Source organism: Styela clava, chromosome 6 (assembly GCF_964204865.1).
Source record: "Styela clava chromosome 6, kaStyClav1.hap1.2, whole genome shotgun sequence".
Taxonomy (NCBI): Eukaryota; Metazoa; Chordata; class Ascidiacea; order Stolidobranchia; family Styelidae; genus Styela; species Styela clava.
Window position 1 is genome coordinate 12,202,137 of NC_135255.1, and position 22,956 is coordinate 12,225,092.

Here is a 22,956-nt window from a genome sequence, read left to right on the forward strand (position 1 = left end):
GGCTTCGATATCTTTTTCAAAAATACGATTCTGATGGTACCAAAACTACCTCTGATAGACCTACTACCAAAAAACACGCAAGCAATTTTTGAAGGCTGTATATGTGCAAAAACTCAACAGTTATCAAAATGCAACTATGATTCAGATCTTAATCTTTGAAACCGTCGGAACGTCCCCGGGATTTTTATATAGCTCTCAAAAAAAGATCAGATTCGCTGATTATCACGCCATTTTATGAACGAGTTTGCGCGAACACGCTGAATCCGATGACTAAATCTTCCACCTTTATGATATCATATGCATATACATTCATAAACACACCAAGATAATATGTGAACAATGCACAAAGTGTTTAACTGGAAATATTCGAGGAAATAGTGCCCACGTAGTGCGAGTTATTCATGCTCACAATTTGCCAAGAATAAGAAAAAGATTAAAAATAAAAAGATCACCCAGCCTAAAACGATACATCTTTTCTTAAACATCTTTATATATATATACATTTATGAAATGAAAATTCTGCGATAATTTAAATTAAGGATATATTCTATGTAATTTTATTTTAAGCACAAGTTAACTAAAACTGACCCACTACACATCAATAAGCCTTATAAATGAAATTGTATAGTTGCTTATATATATATATGTTGGATGGAATACGTCATCCAGAAAGCCACAACAACAATATATCAAGAATGGTAACATCAACATTAATAATCTCTAACGAAACTATAAATAAAAAAAGATATATATAATATAAGTTGTTTACATGTTAATAAAATAATATATATATATATAATGACTAATAATTGTTATTTAACGTATGTATGTGCACACAATACGCAAAATACACAAAAATATAAACCCAAAATTATGAAAAAATGAAAAAGTGACGCAAAAACATATTTGTGTTATCTTCTTATTTATCACAACACCACTACAGAACACTTTAATAAGAATAAACGTGGTTACTTATTTCAACGTGTTTGCAAAATAGGGACAAAATAACTGTTTACTTCAACATATAAATCTAACACGAAACAATAAGAATTAATCCTAGATTCAGTTCCATCTCCTGAAATATACTCTAGCTGCCAATAAGTTCTTCATTTCCTAAAAAAATTTTTAAACGCCACAATTGAACCCAGCTTATCACATCGTTTTTTGACTTACAAATAGAAAAACAAACTTCGATATATCAGGCAAATACAACAATATTTGTATGAAAAATGTTGTCTGCAGATTGCTTGTGAAAAATAAAAATGAGCATATTATTTGATCTGAAGTTTTGACGCCTTTGATCGAAATTATACCTTGAAACTCAATTCAAATTCACCAATAAAACATGGAGATTGTGTTGACAACCGAAGCTACTCAAGAGATTATTGCCAATGGATATTTCTTCAACTGCCGCAACTTATTTTACTTCCCTTCAAGTATAGCTGCTGGTTGTCCATTAGCGATGGGTCCTTCTTCCTTGGTAGGTTTGGCCCTGGGCGTAACATCATCTTCACTTACAGTTTTAGTCGATCTGTAAAGATAGGTCTATTTCAATTTATAAATCAAAATTTGGGGTACAAAGAAAATATAAATCAGGAAACGTACCGAGAAAGGAGGCTTACATAAAAACGGTATTCTGTTCCAATTCAGGCCATTCAAGAAAAACATTGCAAGCATATTGTCAAAAGTATCAATATCGTACCCTAAAAATTCACAAGATTAGCAATAAAGATTAATTGCAAACCTTGCTGAAATTGCGTCCTCATTTGAAGTGATATCTTTTGTCTCGTCGTTTACTGGAAGTGACCCGTTTATATGTGCTGTATTGTCTTCCTTGTTGCCTTCATTTTCCTCAATTCCGTCGCCAGCGTCTCGCTCAGGTAGCTCTTGGCTGTGTTCGGGTTCGTCGTGTCGACTCTCAGTTTTTTCTTGGAGGCTAGTTTGACTATTTTGTTGCGAATTGGTTATTTCGTTACCGGATGAAATATCGAATCCCGGAGCAACAGGTGGGGATTCTTTTACTGACGATTGAAACGGGGAAGGGGCTTCATTGTTGGCGTTTTCTGGCGTAGCTCGATCTGCATTGGGAGTTTCACCAACCTCAGAAGGAGGTCTCTCAACCTCGGTAACCTCATTGACGTTTGTTTCAGGAAGGGGTATTTCTTGAACCTCGCTTGAAGTAGGCCTACTAGCATTATGAGTTTCGGAAATTCTACCAGCCGTTGGCGGTTCGTAAGTGTTATCATGATCAGTTTCAAGATTATTGGTGACTGGTGTAACGATATTCTCTCCTTCTGAAGTTTCCAAACGGCCTTCAGGAAGCAACGAATCCTGTGGTGTGTTGGGTTTCGCAGGTTCTTCTATAATTTCTTGTTCACTTGCTATAGCTTCCTCGTTTTCCGTCATCGCCGATGGTTGATCAACAGGTGTCGCAGTCACTTTCTGTCGCTTGATATCCAGTCTGACCCGATAACCCCTGTAGCCCGCTTGGATAATAGTTGCTGCTTCATTTTCATCTTTGCTCTTGGATTCTGGGATCTGACGACAAAATGATTTTTTATTTATTTATATTATGTGCAACTGAATTTTCAGGGACAATCCATTAAAGTTGATAATTCTACATGATTAGAATTTTATGCTATGTATGTAAATACGTGTAGGATTTAAAAAGAAAAGCTAACAACCATATAGGGGGTTACTGAATCATCAACTTCTAAGTTTAAGTAAGGTCCGAGTAATTTGCAGTTCTCGTCATAAATGAATTCCGAATCGAGTATTATTCTAATTTGTATATTTTTTAACGCATAGAGAACAATTATTATTGATTTATATATATATTAATGTTATCAGAGGAGTGGTGGTAACATGTTCGTGAAATTTGATGTAGGCTACAACAAATATAGTAATTGTTATATGATAATAGAGCGATGCTGGATAGACGATGAAGAGATCAACAAAGTGACACGTAATACATAACGTGAATAAATGAGAGTTTCCGAAACACGTAGAGTGTTTGCTTGCCTTACCTCACTGTTTTCATTGACTGAAATTGGGGCTTAGCCATTGGTGATTCTTATTGAACAACTGGCGCTCCAGAAGTGTGCGTACCGATATGGAGGTAACTAATTTTGTTCGCCTACTTTACATCAAGTTGTGTAAAGGGACTGAAACCTTTAGGCAGGGGGTATATTCACTTGGCTAACACAGACAGTCCCCGAACTCGTAATATAACTAAAACAAGGAAAATCAGAATAAAATTATGGCCTAACTCTAACAACTGATGTATTCCTGTCTCTCTCTCTCTCCTGCCACTGTTCAGTTCTGAAACGAAGTACTGTCTGACGCTTCATTTACTATTGTTTTATATTGCTTCTATGTTGTTGTATTCGGTAAAACGTCTTCCATTATTTGCGCCTAAGCACTTGGAGTAAATATTCAAAAATGATCGTTTTACACCCAATAAGATTTTTTGTAAATACCTATTGATATTTACAACGTCGAGCAAGTCATCGATTAAGAATTTATTGTAACATGAGTGAGGGGACGTACTGGTATGGTTTTGAACCCCTAGATACAAAACTAGTGCCATCAATATACCCCACTTACTTAGATCCAACGCGCATGTTATAATGGAACGATACAGTAGATAAAATCACGAACGAACACTTTGTTCAATTCATTTTGTGCATTAAAAAATCATTGCCTAAAACACTAGGACGTCCTCTCATAAATATACATTAAGATTTGAAAAAGAATTGTTTGGAGATTGAAAATTACATTGTACATAAATTTGTTCTATCGGACAAAAAATCTCAAAATACATTAAAATAAATCTATATATATATATATATATTCAGATGAAAAAAATTTCAAAAACTCAAGTTTTCTGGGATGAGAATAACGATTAAAAAATTAATAACCTTGCATAAAGAGACAAAACAATTAAACCTAGAAAATCGAACTACGAACGACGTTTGGACAATTAATGGAAACGATATGATGACGGAATCCATGAAAAACTAGAATTTGATTTATCCACTTAACAGTTTTAAAATTTAATGTTTACGGCTGAAAAACTACCAATATTTTAAACAACTCAAAAGCAAACAAGCCTAGGCTTTATTGGAGAAGCGGTTGTAAATACAGGCGAATGTATGTATGTTGTTTAGTTCCATAAAAGGAAAAGCGCACAGAGATAATTGCTTTATTTTTAACCGCATCAACATGAATTGTATAACATATGGAGAGACTGATTGCGTCCTTCATAAATGAAATCGAAGTTTTCAAACTTTTAAAGGGTCAAATGAATTTCTGCTTGAATCTTGGAACCTTTCGAAATCATATGGACTTGTTTGGAATAAGTTGAGAATATAATAATAATAAAAAACTAAGGAGACAATGAAATTAAAATCATCAAATTCAATTAAAAATTACTGACAAATTAAGTCCTTTGGCACTAACAGAAAAGAGTAAAATGTATAAAACTAACGAGTTCATATTGTGATAGGTAACATTGTTATTAAATATTATTTTTGAATTCTAGGCAATTACGCACAACATAGGAACAACCACATTCAATTTGTAAAATTTACATGCACATTGATAGTGGAAATAGTATTTCTCTTAAAATATAATCAAGTCTTTCGTGACAAACGTCAACTTCCGAAGATTGCAAACAAATACGTGTAGCTTAAACTAGCGGCTATAGCCTATCCTAGTGCAGTGGTTCCCAATGTTCATTTCAAGAGACCCACATTTAAAAAAAAATAAACTTAATAAAATCTCGCGACCCAAGGATATGCTCAAATACTAAACGGCATGTAGTACTTTTATGGCCGCAAAATCAATTGCTAATATAACAGAATCATTTTTTTCATAACATTCCTTTCTCCAGAAATTACTCCAAAGTGAGAAAACTACGTTAGTTTCAAAGTTTGTTAAAAAAAACAAGCGACCCAAGAAGATTTTCAGAGGACCTATATGTTGGGAAACACTGTACCACTGCGTATAAAATCACACACGAGAAGACGATGATTATATTTTGTTTTATTATATTCTATTTTGTTTATATAAACTCATAAAATAATTGAGGTTTTCTTTTTGTGGCAAGTTTTCTAATATTATAATGGATTATTTTATGGATTTAAAATTTGAATGCTGAATGGATATATCATCCCAGTTTCTAGTTGCTGTTAAGTGATTGTGCAGCAGAAAGTGATTTACAGTAACACTGAGGAAAACTTTTAATTTTGATAATAATTTTGATAAAAATTTGCAGAAGTCCGATGAACGAAAAATGCGCAAGGTAATACTGGTAAAAGTAAAATATAGCTATTCAGAACGTGTATTTTGGCACAGAAGTTTTAGCAGTAATATGGCACTAAACGTCGTTCTTCTTTTAACCGTCGTTTTACTTTTCTTCAGTATTGCTCAAAATGGTATTAAGATCAGAAATAGAAGACATCTCGTTATAGAAATATGGAAAATTTTATTATTTAATATCGATACAATATTTAATATCGGGTTATCTCATTATGGGTTTTCAAGGCTATCACGAATATTAAAAAAATATTTACATCCTTTCAGTAAAGAGTATTATTACGCAGACTTTCCGTCAAATTCGGTATTATTTTTAATGTTCACATCGCTTTGGAGGTGAGCGCTGCAATTTACACCAGCTTTCAAAAAATCTTACTATAAAAACGCCGACGTAGGTAGGAAAACTCACTAAATGATAAGATCGGTAAATACTATACCAGCGCGCCGGAACCGAATAATCTCAAAATTACTTTATAGTAACAAGGAATAAAAATTTGTAACGAGTATAATATAGTAGAATTAAAAGTGATAAAAGTCGATGAAAAAGCTAAGAATGGTCTTGGAAGTTTGAAACCCCAATTTTAATTAATTCACAGGTCTCCTTGCGGCGTTCGCCCTCGTCCTGACATTGGCCTGTTGCTGCTTTTTACCTCCCGCTGTTGTCTGATCTAGGCCCTGTCAAAAGACAAAAATGTCTTAATACTGCGAATGCTGCTGCACTATTGCTTTGCAAAATTATACAGAGGCATGAGTCTCACACTACGCTTCAATCTATGATATAACTATCTAACAGTCATAACACTATAAAGATAGACTGTGATCATTTCAAAAGGAGAGAATGCAGCTAAGAAAAAGAAAAAGGCGAACAAAAAAAGAAAGAGCAGTAGAAAAAGGCAAAAGGAAAAACTGCAGTCTGAAGTGATGAGAGGAGAGAAAAATTGAAATAGAATAAGGTAAAAGATAAAGTACTCTGCACTGAATCTACAAATTAACCACAAGACAAGATGCGAAATCAATCTGCAAAAGATAATTGCCTGAAGGCGGTCGATTTTCATGCTGATTCACTCTCGGAAGACTACAAAATCAAAAACTCGTTTTTTGTCACAAAAAACAAGTCTTAAAAACACAATGCAAATCAAGACAGCTCAGAATCGGTATTTCAGATTCTATTTGCAGTAAAATACCACGATTAGAAGAATTCATCTACTTCGTATTGAGACAGATCTAATTGTAACGGTATAATCATACAGGTTGATAATTTGAGAATCATCCCAATCTTATTCAGCTTCGTCAAACTAGTTCATTACACCTCACCTCTTGGCTTTGTTCTGGTTCATCGGACGGAGGTTGCTGTAAAGCGCTTCCATTCTGATGCGCTTGAGTTTCCGGTTCCGCCTCGGGTTCAACAACTGGTTCGCTTCTCGCAGAGTAAGCCGGTTCCTCTCTACTCGCGCTGGTCGGAGTTTTTGACGATTGTGGCGGCTCGGAGTCATCTGCGATAGAGTATATTTTTAAATTGCTATAGCAGCAATCAATTGACAATGGTTGTGCGCTAACGAGACACTTAGGCTAGTGTTTATTTGGCGCTCCAGAAGTGTGTGTAACAATATAAAGGTAACTAATTTTGTTCGCCTACTTTACATCAAGCTGTGTAAAGCGACGGAAGCCCATGGGCAGGGGTTATATTCACTTGGCTAACACAGACAATCCCCGAACTCGTAATAGAACCCTTCCGAGGGTTATTTTCTCCGCCGCGTTCAATGGTAATGAGTAAGACAACAAACGAAAGAATAAATGTACCATAACTAGATAATTGAATAGTTATTTAAAGTGGCGATCGCAAATGGTACTCAATGATGGTCTTTGCTCGTGTCCCCCAGAAAAACCGCTCCGGTTCCCCTCATGTTGAGCCAGGTACCATTTTGAAAATCCAAATAGGAAAATGTACGAATATGTATCCTAATCTTTCGAAAAAAAAAACAAATCAATGTTATACCTTCCTCTAACCGAGTTGCGTATGTGGTTTTGTTTGGAGGTGTTGCTTGCCCTTCATCGTCATGTTTAACAGGAACATCGAGTTCTTCTTCTTCTTCAACTGTGTCAGCCGGAACCTGAACACAAAGATAACAAAATTATTATTGTATTCAAAATTGTAGACACTACAAAAAGGTTTGAGTTCAAAAAATAACAGTTCACCAGTATTTGGATTTTTTAGAGCATGCACGTTATTGATGGAACATGATTTTGAAAATAAATACCGCGACATGATAGTATAATTACGCTTTCAAAATTGACGCAGCACACTACAACTGCAACGTTCCCCCAAAGCTGCGCAGCCAGCCAAAAATCCCCGCACAGTACTTTCGTTCTGCCGCGCACTGCATAAGTAATAAAATGTTTAAAATGTTGTGTTATTTACTATTTTTTGTAATTTTCCGCGCAGAGTTTCTTTTTTGGAAAGTTTCTTTTTTGGAAAGTTTCTTTTATTCCGCGCAACTAAGCAAGCTCTTAGAGGGAACGTTGAAAGGCAAGAAGTATATGGTCAATGACAAATGTCGTGTTGTAATTGGACACGAAATGTACATATGGATCGTTTTGTTATTATGTTGTAGTTGTTGATTGTCTTTTTGGGCGTAATTCTTTTCTTCTTCTTGTTGTTGTAAAAAAATCGCTCTTCCCATAACCTAGTGGACTAATTGCTTGCGGACTAACTGACTAACTTCCGGTGGGTAAAGATTGTATTTTTCGCTAGAAAAAAATTACTTTTTAATTATTTCAAAGCTTTTTATGGGTTCTATGGAATTCGTTTTTCGTGTGCGATGACGTCAAAATTGAAAATTTCGCCTCTCGTGGCGGTTCCGCGTTCGCCTTAGTTCTGGTGGTCAGGCAAAGTCGCGAAGACAGTGGTACTGTGACAGATTGCATACCATTACTATTTCGTTTTGACTTTTTTGTCAAGTATATGTAGTGGTATTCATAATTGAAATCACTGTTTAAAACCAATTACTTCTTACAAGACAATCTCAAACAGCGCCAATAATGTATATTAGCATGTCGATTCGGTATGGTAAGTAGATAATGATATTTTCGAATAGGTCGGAGTAAGCCATAAACCATTTTATTGACCTTCTCAAAAAAAAAAAGATTTTGGCATTTAATCGCAAATGTATTTTCAGAAACTATCTATAAAAATGCAACAAACCTGGTCGATCGGAAGATCTACTTTTGTATCCTCGTCGTCAGCAACTTCTTCTGCCTTAGTCGGTTCTCTTTTAGCCCGGAATACGTCATCCTCGTCTTCTGTCGCAGATACCGCAGTTATTTTGCCGCTGGCTCCTGATCTTTTTACTTTTACTGGCTTCGCATGGAAGACGGAATCACTTTCTGAGGGTGGGGGTGGTTGCTGACCTTTGGTAAAAATAAGTTCGTATGATGTTTCAAGACATTACAAAGTTAATTACATGGATAAATTCAGACTAAATTTGGAAAGTCTGAATATAAACCTAATTTCGTTATTCAATGCCAATAACGAAACCAAAAATATTTTATTATCGCGATACCGAGAATATTACGCATTGTTCAGAATCTTCAGATCATCTAACATATAGATTAGTTATTGGACACGAAATGTACGTATGGATGGTTTTTTGGACACGTTTAGTGGACATAACGATCGTTTTGTTGGTATGTTGTTCTTGTACTTATTCTTGTTGTTCTTTGACACTTTTTGGACACCTAATGGAAACATTGAAAAACCGCTTTTCTCTTTGATCACTGGACCAATTGCTTTGAAATTTTTAATGGTTAAAGATGAAATTTTTCTCCAGAAGACTATTACTTTTATTTATTTCAAATATATCTGTTAGCTCTGTGAGATTTGTTTTTGTTTGTTATGACGTCACCGAACGTTCTGTGGACATCGGACGCCATTTTGTGTCCTACTGTACTGCTTCGCTTGGTGTGAATATATTTGTAGACTGTGATCTGACGGTACGGTAAACCGTACTGTACTGCGAACAGACGTGTCCATATATTTGGGCGTAGCTCTCTTGTTTATTATATTTTTGTTGTTAGTATTTATTTTCTTCTTTTCGTTATGAAAAAAATGCTTTTCGCATTTACTACCGGACTAATTGCTTTATAAATTTTATAACTCGCAGAGGGACCCAAATCTTAATCTAGGAATGAATGATTATACAATCTGACAACCAAATAAAAGCCTGAATCATGCCGGAAACAGACTTTTGCTGACTCATTCACAAACACGCTCCTGTCGTATATAATCTGAAAAACTACTCGCGACTCTAATTCTATAAATACTCTAGAACTAATAGTTGCATTAAAATTTTTATACGACTGTTGTTTACAATCATTGCATTTTTGAAATGTCAAATATATTTAGTTCTATTCAGATTCATTTCTAATTTTATACCTGCGCCTTTCATCGGTCTCAACCGTCTATTAGGTGGCGGTACTCTTGGTCCTGGTGGTTGGGTATTCCGTGCTCGTCTTTCTGCATGCTGAAAATTCAATGGCAGTTGTTCAAGTAAATTAGAAGTGATTATGTCATTTAATCACTTTGATGAAAAATTTGAGCTTGGACATTAAGAACTAATAATGTTTACATCGCGGGTAAAATATAGCGAGTTCCACCCCCATGTTCACTACCTCGCCTAAAGTGCAAGATATTAAGGGGGAAATGTCGAACAAAAAGTAGCCGCATTTGTATCGGGATCTGCTGGCTTAGAGCTTTGTACGAAGTAAAATTGTGTATTGTTTGTTTTGAATGATGAAAAATAATAAGTTAGAACGCGTTCAGTGCCGTGTACCGATGAAACACTGAACCTATATACGCTCTAAATATTTCGCATCTGGAAGAGTTTTTTCGAAAAAATGAAAACATCAATAATATACCTACCATTTGAGAATAAGAAGATTCAGGAGGTTTTGTAGAATTCATGGTACGCACTCGCCGTCGGATGGGAGGAAGCTGGACGTGACTGAAAACAAGAATTTAATGATAAAAAAAATAGTTAATAATATCAAATGACTTTTGTAGTATATCAATAGAAAAAATTAAAATGTTTATTTGTGTTAGTGAATAATTTGATAATTATAATTCTTCAATTATCAAGTATTTTATTATTTTTATTTTGATATACTACGAAAACAATAACGGTATTGTTAACTCCTAAAAATGGCAAATCCAAGTTAGATACAACTGTACTCTTTTACGACAACTAAACACTATCAAAGTGAAGTTTAGGAGCACAAATTTAACAACTGGTCGTTTTGTAGATTTGAAAACATACGCAGTACTAGTATTATATATAAATTAGCCTACTTGTTACTGTACCACAGTAAAAGTTTTATTACCCTCTTCTAGCGGTGCGCATCGTTGCCATATATTTAGCCTTTTCCCCGTACGGCAATGGATGGAATTTGTCTCCTCGTCCTGCTACGACGTAATATCCACCGTTTTCAAGTAGATCTGGACCGTGAATTGCTTCTCCATGAAGTGTGAAAATTCTGAGTAATAGAAGATATGAGAATTACGAAACAAACTAGTTTTTACCTGCTCAATCCAGAATATGAAAGAATGCAAAATGAGACAGTCAAGATACTTGTCAGGAAAGAGACCGCACATACACCAACATATTTTATAAAGTAGGCCAAAGGATGACAGATTTTAGTTGAGAAAATAACGTTCATCTACTTAAGAAGAGTAGGTGACATAATTGATGACTTCAATCATATTAGGAATTGAATTTTTTTTGTTCATTCGCCTTCGTCAATTGGACAAGGACTGGTTTCGAACCCTAACCTCAACATAAACGAATTAGAAAACATCTTACTGGTGTACCGCCACTCCCATTCTCGTACCAACTTTTTCTGTTATTTCTGATAAAATATTGTCATGATACTTCAAAATACGAGGAGTAAGAAGTATCTTATGTGCTGGACTGTTGATGTCGTTGTTTGCATAAACACTAAAATAAAAAGTAAAAATAAAATTGGATTTACTCCCATTATAAGGTAAATATTTTCTTAGGCGGCATATATTCCAACAGCACTGCTAGAAAGTTGTAAACACATGGGTCGGTTTAAATCTGAATCTAATCATTTTTTTTTATCAGTTCATCAAAAAAAATATTTCAAATTAGAACCGTAAAGATGCTTTTGCAAAAATGAAGCTATTTTTGCAGAAGTTGCAGATTACGAGCAAAAAAGTGTTTTTACTTTCTTTTTTCGATTTCTATAGATAGAATTTATTATATTTATTATTCAGAAATGTCAATTTCTAACTTGAATGGATCATTCTAACAATTTCTATAATAAGAACGTGAATTAGTATATAGGAATCCACTTACAATATTGTGATTGGTCCCTTTGGAACCTCTCTCCATCTTGCTGCTACATTCATTCTTTGATTGTGATAAACAGGTCGGACCTAGAAAAAAATATTTTCAATTTCCATATTTATTGTTCTCAGATATTATCGATTCAAAAATGATACAGCTTAAATGTTTCGTTTGATTTTATATTTTTTTGTTCTTTTTGTCAATTTTGGTAGCGATACTCTTTCAATGATTCAATATCTACGATGTCCTAATTAAAAAATCGGGTAGGGTAATTAGTAAGCCGGTCCGCTCTGCACTCATATGTGTTTGATAAAAATAAACTTGTATACTGATGTTTTGGAACATTCATAACGTTCTCTTCTCAATACAAGAATATAGCAAAACAAAATTTCTCAATCACTGACTCGCAGCGTATCCCATATCATCCGCTCCTTTCTCAATTCGCTGTAACACGCAGTAGAAGGCCATGTAGGCCTAGAGGCAGCCATGATATCCCAGCTTACTCGACGTTCCTTTCAGCCCAACTCCAAACGCAGAATGCGTGGTTTTTAGGTTTTTACGGATTAAATGAAAAGAGGCCCCCACTAAGGCAGCTGTGTGTATTGATTGGTTGAAGATGCAAACAATTTTTGCCAAATCGAAAATATTTTATAAGCCACTGATGTATTTTGTGGTATATCGTTTATCCACGCATGGAGTAAGGTTGAGAAACATCATTCAAAGATGTATCAGCCATTTGCGTTACTTGATAACGCATAAATGTTCCATATAATATAGACATGTCGGCACACGTATAAAAAACTTCAAAGTACCATTTTGGGGGTTGTCAAGTATACTTGAAGACATCACTCAATTTGCGGCGCACCGATCGACGATGATTGAGGATCGTAAGTAATGGTCAAGTGCCTTAACTGGTCATCGTAAATTAGAGATGACCATCTAAAGAAATAAACTCAAGCGCATTTTCTACAATCCTACGAAAGTGAATGTGGACATTCAATCATTTCGTGATAGAGTCAAAGTTCAAATCTAACTCAATGTTTTACATTTTTCGACCATTTGCGGCGCACCGATCGACGATGATTGAGGATCGTAAGTAATGGTCAAATGCCTTAACTGGTCATCGTAAATTAGAGATGACTATCTAAAGAAATAAACTCAAGCGCATTTTCTACAACCCTACGAAAGTGAATGTGGACATTCAATCATTTCGTGATAGAGTCAAAGTTCAAATCTAACTCAATGTTTTACATTTTTCGACACAATATATAGACGATCCTGCCAAAAGCAGATGCCCAAAATGATCATAGAAGGATTTATTAGCAATTACTACATGATTTCTAACGTGTTCATCGATGATCACGGCCAGTAGTTGAACGTGTTTCGGTACTGACTTTGGATTGAATGGGATCGTCGGATATGATTAAGATAGTGCAACTGATTCTATCGTTTTATTGCATGTAATAAGTTATGACGTTGAAATAAAATATTCAAAATTAAAACACCAAACGCAACAAACATTTTCATTTTAATGATACTTCGAGTAAAGGAATAACTTCTCGTTTCGGACAGCCCAATCTCAGGATATGCGTTCGCGCTAATTTCTCAAATGGCAACCGAACAATCCAGCGGAGCTATTGTCAAGTATATACAACTCAAACAATAGAAGGCACTCGGCATATTTTATTGAAAGACTGCGCGTAACCGAAGAACAACAAGTGCCGAAGAAAAGAGTTGTTGACAAACAAACTCGCCCGAATTCGCCCAAATCCAGGACCATGAAAGAATAGTGAAAGCATCGAAATATGAAAAATGGGAGAAAGTGAGCTCGGAAAAAATTAGAAAGTTAACCAACGTTGCACGGTCACTGTTAATGGATTTTACAAATAACAAAATGTGCGAAAATGAAATTTGCGAAATATGGATAATGTGTTATTATAAATGTAACAACAGCTAGTGAATAACATCGTATTGAAGTCCATCCTATTTCACAACAATCTTACTCAGCAGGAATACTGGAAACGATATATTCCAAACTATCCCGAAGCAAATTTTCATGGCTTAAATGAGTGAAAACATGTTCCAGTAAGTGAAGTACAGGAGGAATTCGTAAGCAAATCGCCATAAACAATGTCAATCGCAATCAATCTCCAATTAGGTCTCGAAGCATACTTCCCAATGAATTCGTGAAATTTGCCACAATGAAGTATATTATGATGAATTTTCAATGTTGCGGATGAATATGTCACACGTGCACAACCTCGGTGTTGATTTTCGTCCAAATATCACCATGGATACCAAAAGTGTTGTGTACACAAGAAAGTTTTCTGTAGGCACTTGATACATACAGGCGGAGAAACAATAAATTAAATTATATTGTATCCATTTCTTAGGCTTTTGTGAAGCAAACAGTCCCGTGTCGCATTACGGATTTGATTATCTCTTTAGAATTCAAGAATCCAATTCATGACAATTTTAGTCAACTTTTTTCAAGAATAGATCATACATGAGCCAAAACTAAAAGTACCGTGTATCTGTTTATCAAGCTTGGTTCTGCATCAAAACTGACAATTCGTAATTCAAACTGGCCTTCGAACATGTATGTAAAATTAAAACCGCAGTTGCGTAAAAAACTGAACCGAAGATGAAAACAATATCGGCCAGGTCATCGTATTGTAGTTTGTAGGCTCCGCAGAGGTGGCACTTTTGTAATAATATCTTGGAAATAATAAAAAGACAATAACAACACTCCGAAAATGACAATAAGTGTGACCAAGATTCGGACTGAAAAGATACATATTCCGGTTGACTTGAATATAATCAAAAGATCAATGCTGAAATATATGAAAACGAAATCCAAAACGAAGTAGCACAGTTATGCAATCTGTCGGATTAAACTACCAGATCTGAAGCCTTTACTACTTCGCCTGACCACCAAATAACAACGAACTCGACTGGTCACAAGGTGCGCAATTTCAATGACGTCACCGCAAACATAAAACAAGGAATCCCATAGAGACCACAGAAATTTTTAAAATAAATAAAAGTGATAGCCTTTAGTGATAAATACAATCTTTACAACTGAAACTTCCAAAGCAATTGGTTCAGTAGAAAGGCGATTTTTTTCACAACAAAAAGAGAAAAGAATAAAAAGAACAACAACATAATAACAAAACAATCCATATGTCCATTTCGTGTCCAATAATTACAAATAAATAGAATTGCAAAGTCTTCCGTTCTTTACCTTCTTTTATAGTTTCTTTATCGATTCCAATACTGGATATATAATGTAGAGTTCAGGTTTGTATTTTGAAGTTATAGCCTCCTTAGATAAAAATTTTAAAACTGGCGAAACGGAAAACATATTCAATATATTGTAAAAGTTGAATGGTAAAATGGCTTGCCACCAATTTTTGAAACACAGGTTAGGCTTTTATTTATGCTGTAGTGGTGTCCTTTGAGCAATTATTACGAAACTGTGCAAAAAGCGCATGCACACGTGTATTTCTCAAGTTGTAGACTTCATTTTAATAACTTTGTGTGTCAAATATCCTATTGCAAAATGATATTGGTTCATCCTGTCGCGAACTGTCACAATAGGCCCAGTTTCATTTACACAATGTTTAATACCGGGATGCAACATAATTTTGGCCCTCAGACATTTTTTCGGCGCTCCGGAAGTATTTGTACAAAGATGACGCACAACCTGAACAACTCTAACTTGGTACACATACTATGTTCAGGTTGTGAGTCATCTTGGTACGAATACTTCGGGAGCACCAGTTTTTCTGCTTGGACGCTACTGATCTTGTTTTCCTGAACGAGAATATACCACGCTATCTCCTTGGTAAAAGAAAACTTCCTAGAAATTGGCAGTTTGATTGGCCCGGGCAGACTTCCGTACTATTACTGAATTAACGGATTTACGGAGGTCTCAACGTAGAAATCTAGAAGTTACAATCTGAAGATTTCTTGAAGATATCGACATCTCAACTCAGAGCAAGTTTTTTAGTTCTGTTCCAAATTACAATCAAAATGTTTCTTTCAGAGTTACCAGATGTAACAACTATGTACATATTAACTAATGTTACGATTCTAACGTGTCGCTTATTAAAAACCTCCTGCAATTTGATCCCATCTAACTACTGAACTGAACCAAGGCCAAAAGCGTGAAACACGAACACCTGAAGGCATAAATCTTCTTTGATTAATTAAGACGTCATAGAGTAGAAAAAAATCGAAATCATTGAACTGATCCCACTTTCAATCTGAGTAAATCAATGGTTACGTAATATATTCACGTAAAATCGATTTCGCTCCTCCTGGAGTGAGTTAATTTGATATTTTCTTTTCAGTAAATAGACTCACATATGATTGATGATGTTGCTTCACCACTGACTCCATGCATCTAGAGCAGTTAGGTTCTGCCGAATACAATTCGGACTTGACAAACAGACGGCAGGCCGTTGTCTACCGTGTGCTTTTTTATCTACTTTCTTCTCTGAATAATTTCACAAATTCTGTACAATTCTCAATATTACAAAAGGCTCACGTACAGTTAAAATATATGGCTGACTGCTCTAAATATAAAAAACTAATATTCTGTACAATTCAAATATGAGAAAAGCCAATTTCAACAAACACCATACATTAGCTTCCAATGCTGTGGGTTAAGGCGCAGGAAGTTTTTGAAAAACGACAGACAAACGACAATGATATATTATATACAGTATAAACTATTCTGTCGTAGATTTAGATTCAAACCCAGCGTAGGCAATTAGGAGACGTGGTAGAGGGGAACAACGACGCCACGATTCTTGAAGAGTCATATAGGCGCTTTGGTGGCCTTTGAACCACAACCTGGTCAGTTGTAATGTATGAATGTCAGTCATCCAATCTTCAAGAAATTTCCACTTGTACAGATCGCGGCTTGATTCGTGAAACATGATATAATAGGTGACCAAACAATCAAAATAAGAATGAAATACTAAATGGGTTGTCTGATTCTGGTGTATACATCCTGACGTACTGAACAGCATCGCAAGACACTTCTCTTACATTCAACTAATCTTCGAGGTAATAGCTGCTAGTTTTACCCTTGAACGTGATCAGATATAAATAGCGTCGGCTTTACCGAGACGAGAAAATTTAATTTTAGATCAGCGGGTAGACAATCTCAGAAAAAAACGAGATTTTTTCTTGTCCTCCTCCAGTCCAGACGAAAATTATACATTATTGATGAGATGCGGTGTGACTAATTTCCCTTTTTTGTGATGGCAAGAGGGCGGGAATCATTCCGATTTAGCATTCTAGTTTTCAGTCGTAAAATATGCTTGGCCAAATATGCTTACTCAAACAATTTGAAAACTGTTGAATTTTGTTTGTCTCGTCGGTGGTAGGAAGCGTAATGACGTAATATGCGTCTCGCAAACGTCACAAACCTGAAATCTTCAGCCCCATATACGGACTTATAAGGCGATTTACATGAATATACCCTAATCTGGTACACATACTACGTTCCGGTGTCCGCCATCTTGGTTCACATTCTTTGGGAGTACCGAATCAAGGATTAAAATGTTGATGGAAAATATTAATTTATCAGGTCAAGTATATAGAGAATGTGCCTTGTCGACTCGTATGACTTTATTTTATTATGGTTATAATCGTGCTTTAAATCCAGAAACGTGATTTTAATTAATAAGATAAAAAAAAAAACTCACCGTTTCCGTATCTCGTTTCATTCGGGCCGGCCTTCTTGATGGAGCCGTAATTTCTTTATATCTAAAATATTCAAATATTTAGATGAAAATAATCTGATTAGGTTCGGTGTGTCTATTCTAAGACAGGTTTACTTACGCTTTGTGGCCCAGACAGAATTGATTTTTGTAAGCATTTGGCAAATGCTGAATGAAAATGTAAAATGTCAGGACAGGTTTGTAAAAAAATGTGTAAATAAATACCTTGCTAATTAGGATGATCACGCTGTTACCAAAAATGCGCAAAAACTGTGAAAACCCGTCAGAAACCACCAAAAATCTTGCAAAAATACTGAAAAACCGTCTAAAACCTTGCAATAACTCTTGGCCATTTATGTTTATGGTCGTGATTTTAACTTTTTTCACTGTATAGGTAAATTATTATTAATTACTAAATCGGTGTGGGCATTATACTAGTTATTCAGCGAACTATAAAATAGTAGAAAGCTACCGGAACCTTAGATTTTAGAGGTTATGTGCTGAATTAAAATTGGGGGATTTTTACGCACTTCAAATTCAAAAAAAGTTGTTACTTGTCTCAGACTTGATTTCAGATTGAATTGTAAAATGAAATGGGTCTAACATGCCAGAAATAGTACAATACTAATGATAATTACTTATGGGTATGACCAATAAAAAATAGAAGCGGACACGCCTTCCTTTTAACGACTTAACCTTTGCATACATGTTAATAAAAAATTACGATTCTGCAATGATTTTAATGATTCAAATCGGGTGCAATTTATCGGGCATTTTATCCTATATATCGCATGAAGTATAATGTCAGAATTTAATAATCGGTGGTTGAAATTTTAATTAATGAAAGAGAGGTGAAGTACATGAGTACGGTATCATTGTTGCCGGTGATGCGACCAAACAATTCATGAAGTCGAGTGGATCCCCAGTTACAACTTGACCGTCAAGTGGTGTGTCTAAACACACTATAATACGGAAACTTCACTGGCAATTTTCAATTCAAGATTTACAGTTTGATTTACAATATACCATGCGCGAATTAAAGAAAACTTGCCCACATAACACAAGTATTATCTATGATCATGTTTGAAAACGTATGATTTATATACGAGGTACTTCGTTTCATTTTTTATAAATATATTGTAATAGGAGTCATGAGTTTAATTATACTGTCAAAGCTATGTCATCGATATTTGTAGCTCTTAGGTTTTGATTTATGTCCATTGCTTAGCTATAACGTACGCCAAGCTAACAAAGCTAAAAGTTGCTTAGTTCTGAATATGTCACTGGTTTTGACATTTATCCAGTCCATAAATACTCTCGTTTCTGGAAGGACGAAGGACCACAATTTAAAAAAATATTTCACCTAGGAATCAGGAGACGGGAAATATATACGTTATATAAATACGAAGTGAAAATATCTATATATATATTTTGATTGCTTGAGAAAACATTTTTGTGTTTTTAAACCTATACTTTATCTAAATAAAATCTTCGTGCAATAATGAATTCACTAATATACCGATACAAAGTACTAATGGCATATAAGAATATATACAGATATATACAAATATATGCTTTATCGTAATAACCTATATAAACATGTTAAGTCAATCGAGGAGATATTTAACTTTCAATTGGGTTGGGCAAGCTGAATATAGATTATCTGAACCTGGGTTAATATATATTATGACGCTCAACATTGATATGCTATATATGGAAAATTTAATACTTTCCAACTTATTTTTGGCAGCTAATAATAAAAATCGAGTTATTTAATAATGAATTATGAACTTCAGTAATGAATTATTTGTGAAATAAGTCATTGAGCGGCTGTGACATAACAATATGTACTGCATATAATCGCTCATAGATAAGGCGTGCGTTGGTAAAATTGATATGACTGAGTTGGTATAGTAGATCACGAACAACCTCCAGGACTCCATTGCCAGAATATTCCTTATTCAATCGTCTCCCATCCGCTAACATTGTTGTATTTTAGAAGTATAGTCTTCTTTCATGTAAGAAGACGATTGTCAGGTGTCTAGCTAAAGTGGCGTGAACACCATACGCCAACTTGGTGAGATTCAAACAGCATCCTAAATCGAGATGACAGCTTATTCATAGCATTGTAAATAAGCAGGAGAACAAACTTAGTTGTCAATGGCGATTTTTTACACGGTAACCATAGACAACAACCGATTTTGGAATGGTCATTTTTGAGAAATTCTCTGGGACAAGAAAACAAAAAAGGTTGTCTCTAACTTCCTTCTACAAATGTTTGTGTGTTTACCTATAGCTGGGTTTCATAATAACATTTCATTATCTTGAAGAACAAAAAAATTACCGTTAAAATATTGATTTCTGATTCAAAATCTAGTTTTAAGTTCGTCCCGAAACAGACATTGGTTAAATACAACAATCATGTACAGTGAAGTGAAGCTAAATTTTTTTTTTCAGCTTCAGTATGAGGTTTTCGACGTTATTCCCGTGCGATGGTGTAGTAATTAAAATTCACCATACGCTTGAGACTAATCCAGAAATTAAGTAAACCGCGCCCATAAGTTTTTCTTGTTTGTCCATCTGCTTGGTAAACAAAAGTTGAGATCAAAGATATTAAATCCAATTGAGAATATGGTTACCATAGCGATGAAGCGTTCTGTTGCAATTGTAGTATGGCAAGGCCAGCTGCCATCTAGTATTGAAGTGATGATTTAATGGTCATCACGATTCAAAAATATGCTTTAAATTATATTTGAAAAATATTCCTAATTCATGTAATAATATATAATTCAATAGCTTTAATTACCGGTATATGAAAACGCAAAAAATAATAGAGTTTCACTGCAAATCGTCATCGGGTATACTGTACTGGAATGCATATATTTGGCGTCTACCTCCAAGCACAGCTTCTACTTGTTCTAAGCATAGTCGATAAATGGGGTAGACAACAATGGTAAACAAGTAAAAATTTCCGATATATATTACTTTGAACTTATGATTGACAGAAGTTAGACAAAAGCACATCAAATGACCACTTCAATCCATAGGCAACCGAAAAAAAAACGAAGGCTTGACCTTCATATCACAGGTGTATATCAGTCCAATAACGGTTGCCGTACTGTGAAGGTCTCTCATGTCTAATAAGAACAGGATTAATTGAGCTAATGTTCTACAGCTAGCAGTTGCTTCAAAGTAGAAAAATCAACTACTTCCACACTAAAAGTTACATCTATAGTTATTGCTGAGACAGAATACGCAGTTAACTCGAAACTTGAGGTAGTCTTATTTTAGCTAGATGATAGCAATTATGCAGAATCTTGAAATAGATATATGATAACTTGGTTAAAAAGACTTGAAGGTCGGGCAGTTTTATATGCTTTTGTCACTGTAATATTCATTTATAATAATTGATTTTTATCGATATGGCAAATAACAACAGTCCGACGAGAGATTCTATGCCAGAACGATTGCTTGAAGCAAGATTGTGAACTTGTGACGACATGCAATGCGATTGTAGTGCAAATTTCTCCAGCTTAATATGTTTCAGTAGATTGTACCTTGTGGAATATCTGTTTAAGTGTTGATAACGAGTTACTTGGAAAGGTATGCTTGGTTTGAATTCTGATACGTTAATGTCACGTTACGAATATTCTGCAGCACGCACCTTTGTTTGAAGTACTCGCGGAACAAGAAAATACTTTAGCACACGTTCGCGCGACATAATGATTGGTTTTTCCTGATTTGTGTTTTCAAAATAATACGGCGGTTGCCACGTTGACCTGCGACAGGCAATGAAATATGATCTATGGAAAAGATAATTGTGGCAACACAAGAACAGCTTGTTTGAATGTGGAAATGAAAACGAAAGATCTGGCATTTACTCTCTACGCATAAGTAAAAAACGTAGAAGCCTTTCCCCTTTAATATCAATTTCAATGTGAAACATATTATATATGTCAATCTAAATTTATTCTCTATGCATATTTCGGGATAGATATACGACAGGAGTATTATGAGAAATATTACCGAGCTAAGAGAACCTCCTTGGTGTAGTCAATTATACTAAACCATAGAATTGTACTTACACTTGTGACAAAGGGATTGATTACCTTGCTAGCTGCTACCTAGTTTGGCCAAGCCTAGAGTATGGCAAAACAGTTGTTATTTGGAGGGTTTTTAAATGCGTAAATTTACATTTGTGACTCCTAGCATTCAATCTTCAAAGATATTCTCATTGTCTAAATGGGAATGTTTTCTAACCGATCCGCTCAACATCGAAGAAATGTTATTTCGAAACTATACATAAATAGCATTTAACACCAAATTATGTAACGAAGGCAAGAAGGAAGAAGACGATCATTGTTTTTTTTTCATACAAGCATTCTATAGCATATATATTTAAAAAAAAAACGGGGCTGAAATCCTTCGATATCATCCGCGTACGTTTACATCATGGTCAACCACACTTTAAAACACTTATTTTTCAAGTGGCAATTAAAGGTATCTAATATATACACAGTAATAGCAAATACACAACAAGTGAATAGACACAGTGCACTTTCGTCTGCTAGGCAACATTGCAATCATGCCATCATTTGGGTTATATATCGACTAAAATACGCCACGTTTGGGTCGCAACGCATTTTACATATACAATAAACGCATACTACAAAAATTACGTCCAAGACCGAGAAATACATTATCGATGAAAATCGTGTTTGACAAATCAATCCGAAACTCAACGCTAATCCGAAAACGCAACAAAATCAATACATATATTATGACTATGTCGAATTGGAATGTGTTCCTGCAAAAAGCTAAATAGGGATCACTGACGACTTGCTTGTCTTCAGCTCTATTCGGACTGTATGTACCACCTATAATTTAGAGCAAAATTAATGGACGACATTCCAAAATGTTTAAGATGCAACATCTCGCAGTATTAAACAAGCCGTAGCTTGCCTTGAAGCGAAAATAAACTCCTAACTCAGTCCGTATATTACACCAGCATGACGTTTAGGTCAATATTTAATATTTAAATACCAACTAAAGCCACGGTAACATTGTTAGCGTTGGCCATGTGTTTACAGATCGTCATATATCTACGGCCAAACTATTTCGAGCTAACAAAATGAATAGGTGCTTTTTCAAGGTGGTTAGTGTAGCAGGGTGGGGTAGTCTCTTCCGCCATGAATATAAAGTACAACGGTTTATTACAAAGGACAAATATAGGACCTTAATGACTTTGTGTGAACAAATCATGTATTGATGATATAAACACAGTCATAAATTAACTTCGCGTGAGAAAGTGCACAATAAATAAAATAAAATATTGCAAACACAAAATGATAAATTACAGAACCATATAAATTCTTGTGATAATGAAAAGATAAAACAAAATGTATTTATAACAAGAGTGAAAGTATATTATTGATATTGTTGTAGAGAGCAGGGTTTGGAAAGAATAAGCATTTATAGATTTTTATGCCTACGATAGCCTGTCATCAGTTTATTCCGTTAGTACTGTAACGCTTGATTCT

The 22,956-nt window shown here is 35.0% G+C and overlaps 1 protein-coding gene across 4 annotated transcripts in view; it reads right to left on the reverse strand.

The window, feature by feature from the left end:
• Positions 1-82: 82 nt before the first annotated feature.
• The window catches only part of LOC120330913 (uncharacterized), a 28,198-nt gene continuing 5,324 nt past the window's right edge, over positions 83-22,956 (reverse strand). For 2 of the 4 annotated variants that reach the window (XM_039397900.2, XM_039397901.2), the window contains exons 4-14: positions 17,402-17,462; positions 11,691-11,770; positions 11,175-11,309; positions 10,696-10,848; positions 10,238-10,319; positions 9,752-9,839; positions 8,522-8,727; positions 7,316-7,430; positions 6,634-6,812; positions 1,745-2,538; positions 83-1,531 (exon numbers count right to left, since the gene is read on the reverse strand). In XM_039397900.2, the coding sequence (XP_039253834.2) occupies positions 1,423-1,531; positions 1,745-2,538; positions 6,634-6,812; positions 7,316-7,430; positions 8,522-8,727; positions 9,752-9,839; positions 10,238-10,319; positions 10,696-10,848; positions 11,175-11,309; positions 11,691-11,770; positions 17,402-17,462 (2,002 nt within the window). In that variant the 3' untranslated portion in view covers positions 83-1,422. Of the gene's footprint in view, positions 1,546-1,744; positions 2,539-6,633; positions 6,813-7,315; positions 7,431-8,521; positions 8,728-9,751; positions 9,840-10,237; positions 10,320-10,695; positions 10,849-11,174; positions 11,310-11,690; positions 11,771-14,925; positions 15,040-17,401; positions 17,463-22,956 lie in introns of those variants that run through there. The other 2 variants (XM_039397903.2, XM_039397904.2) reach the window with 2 other exon arrangements.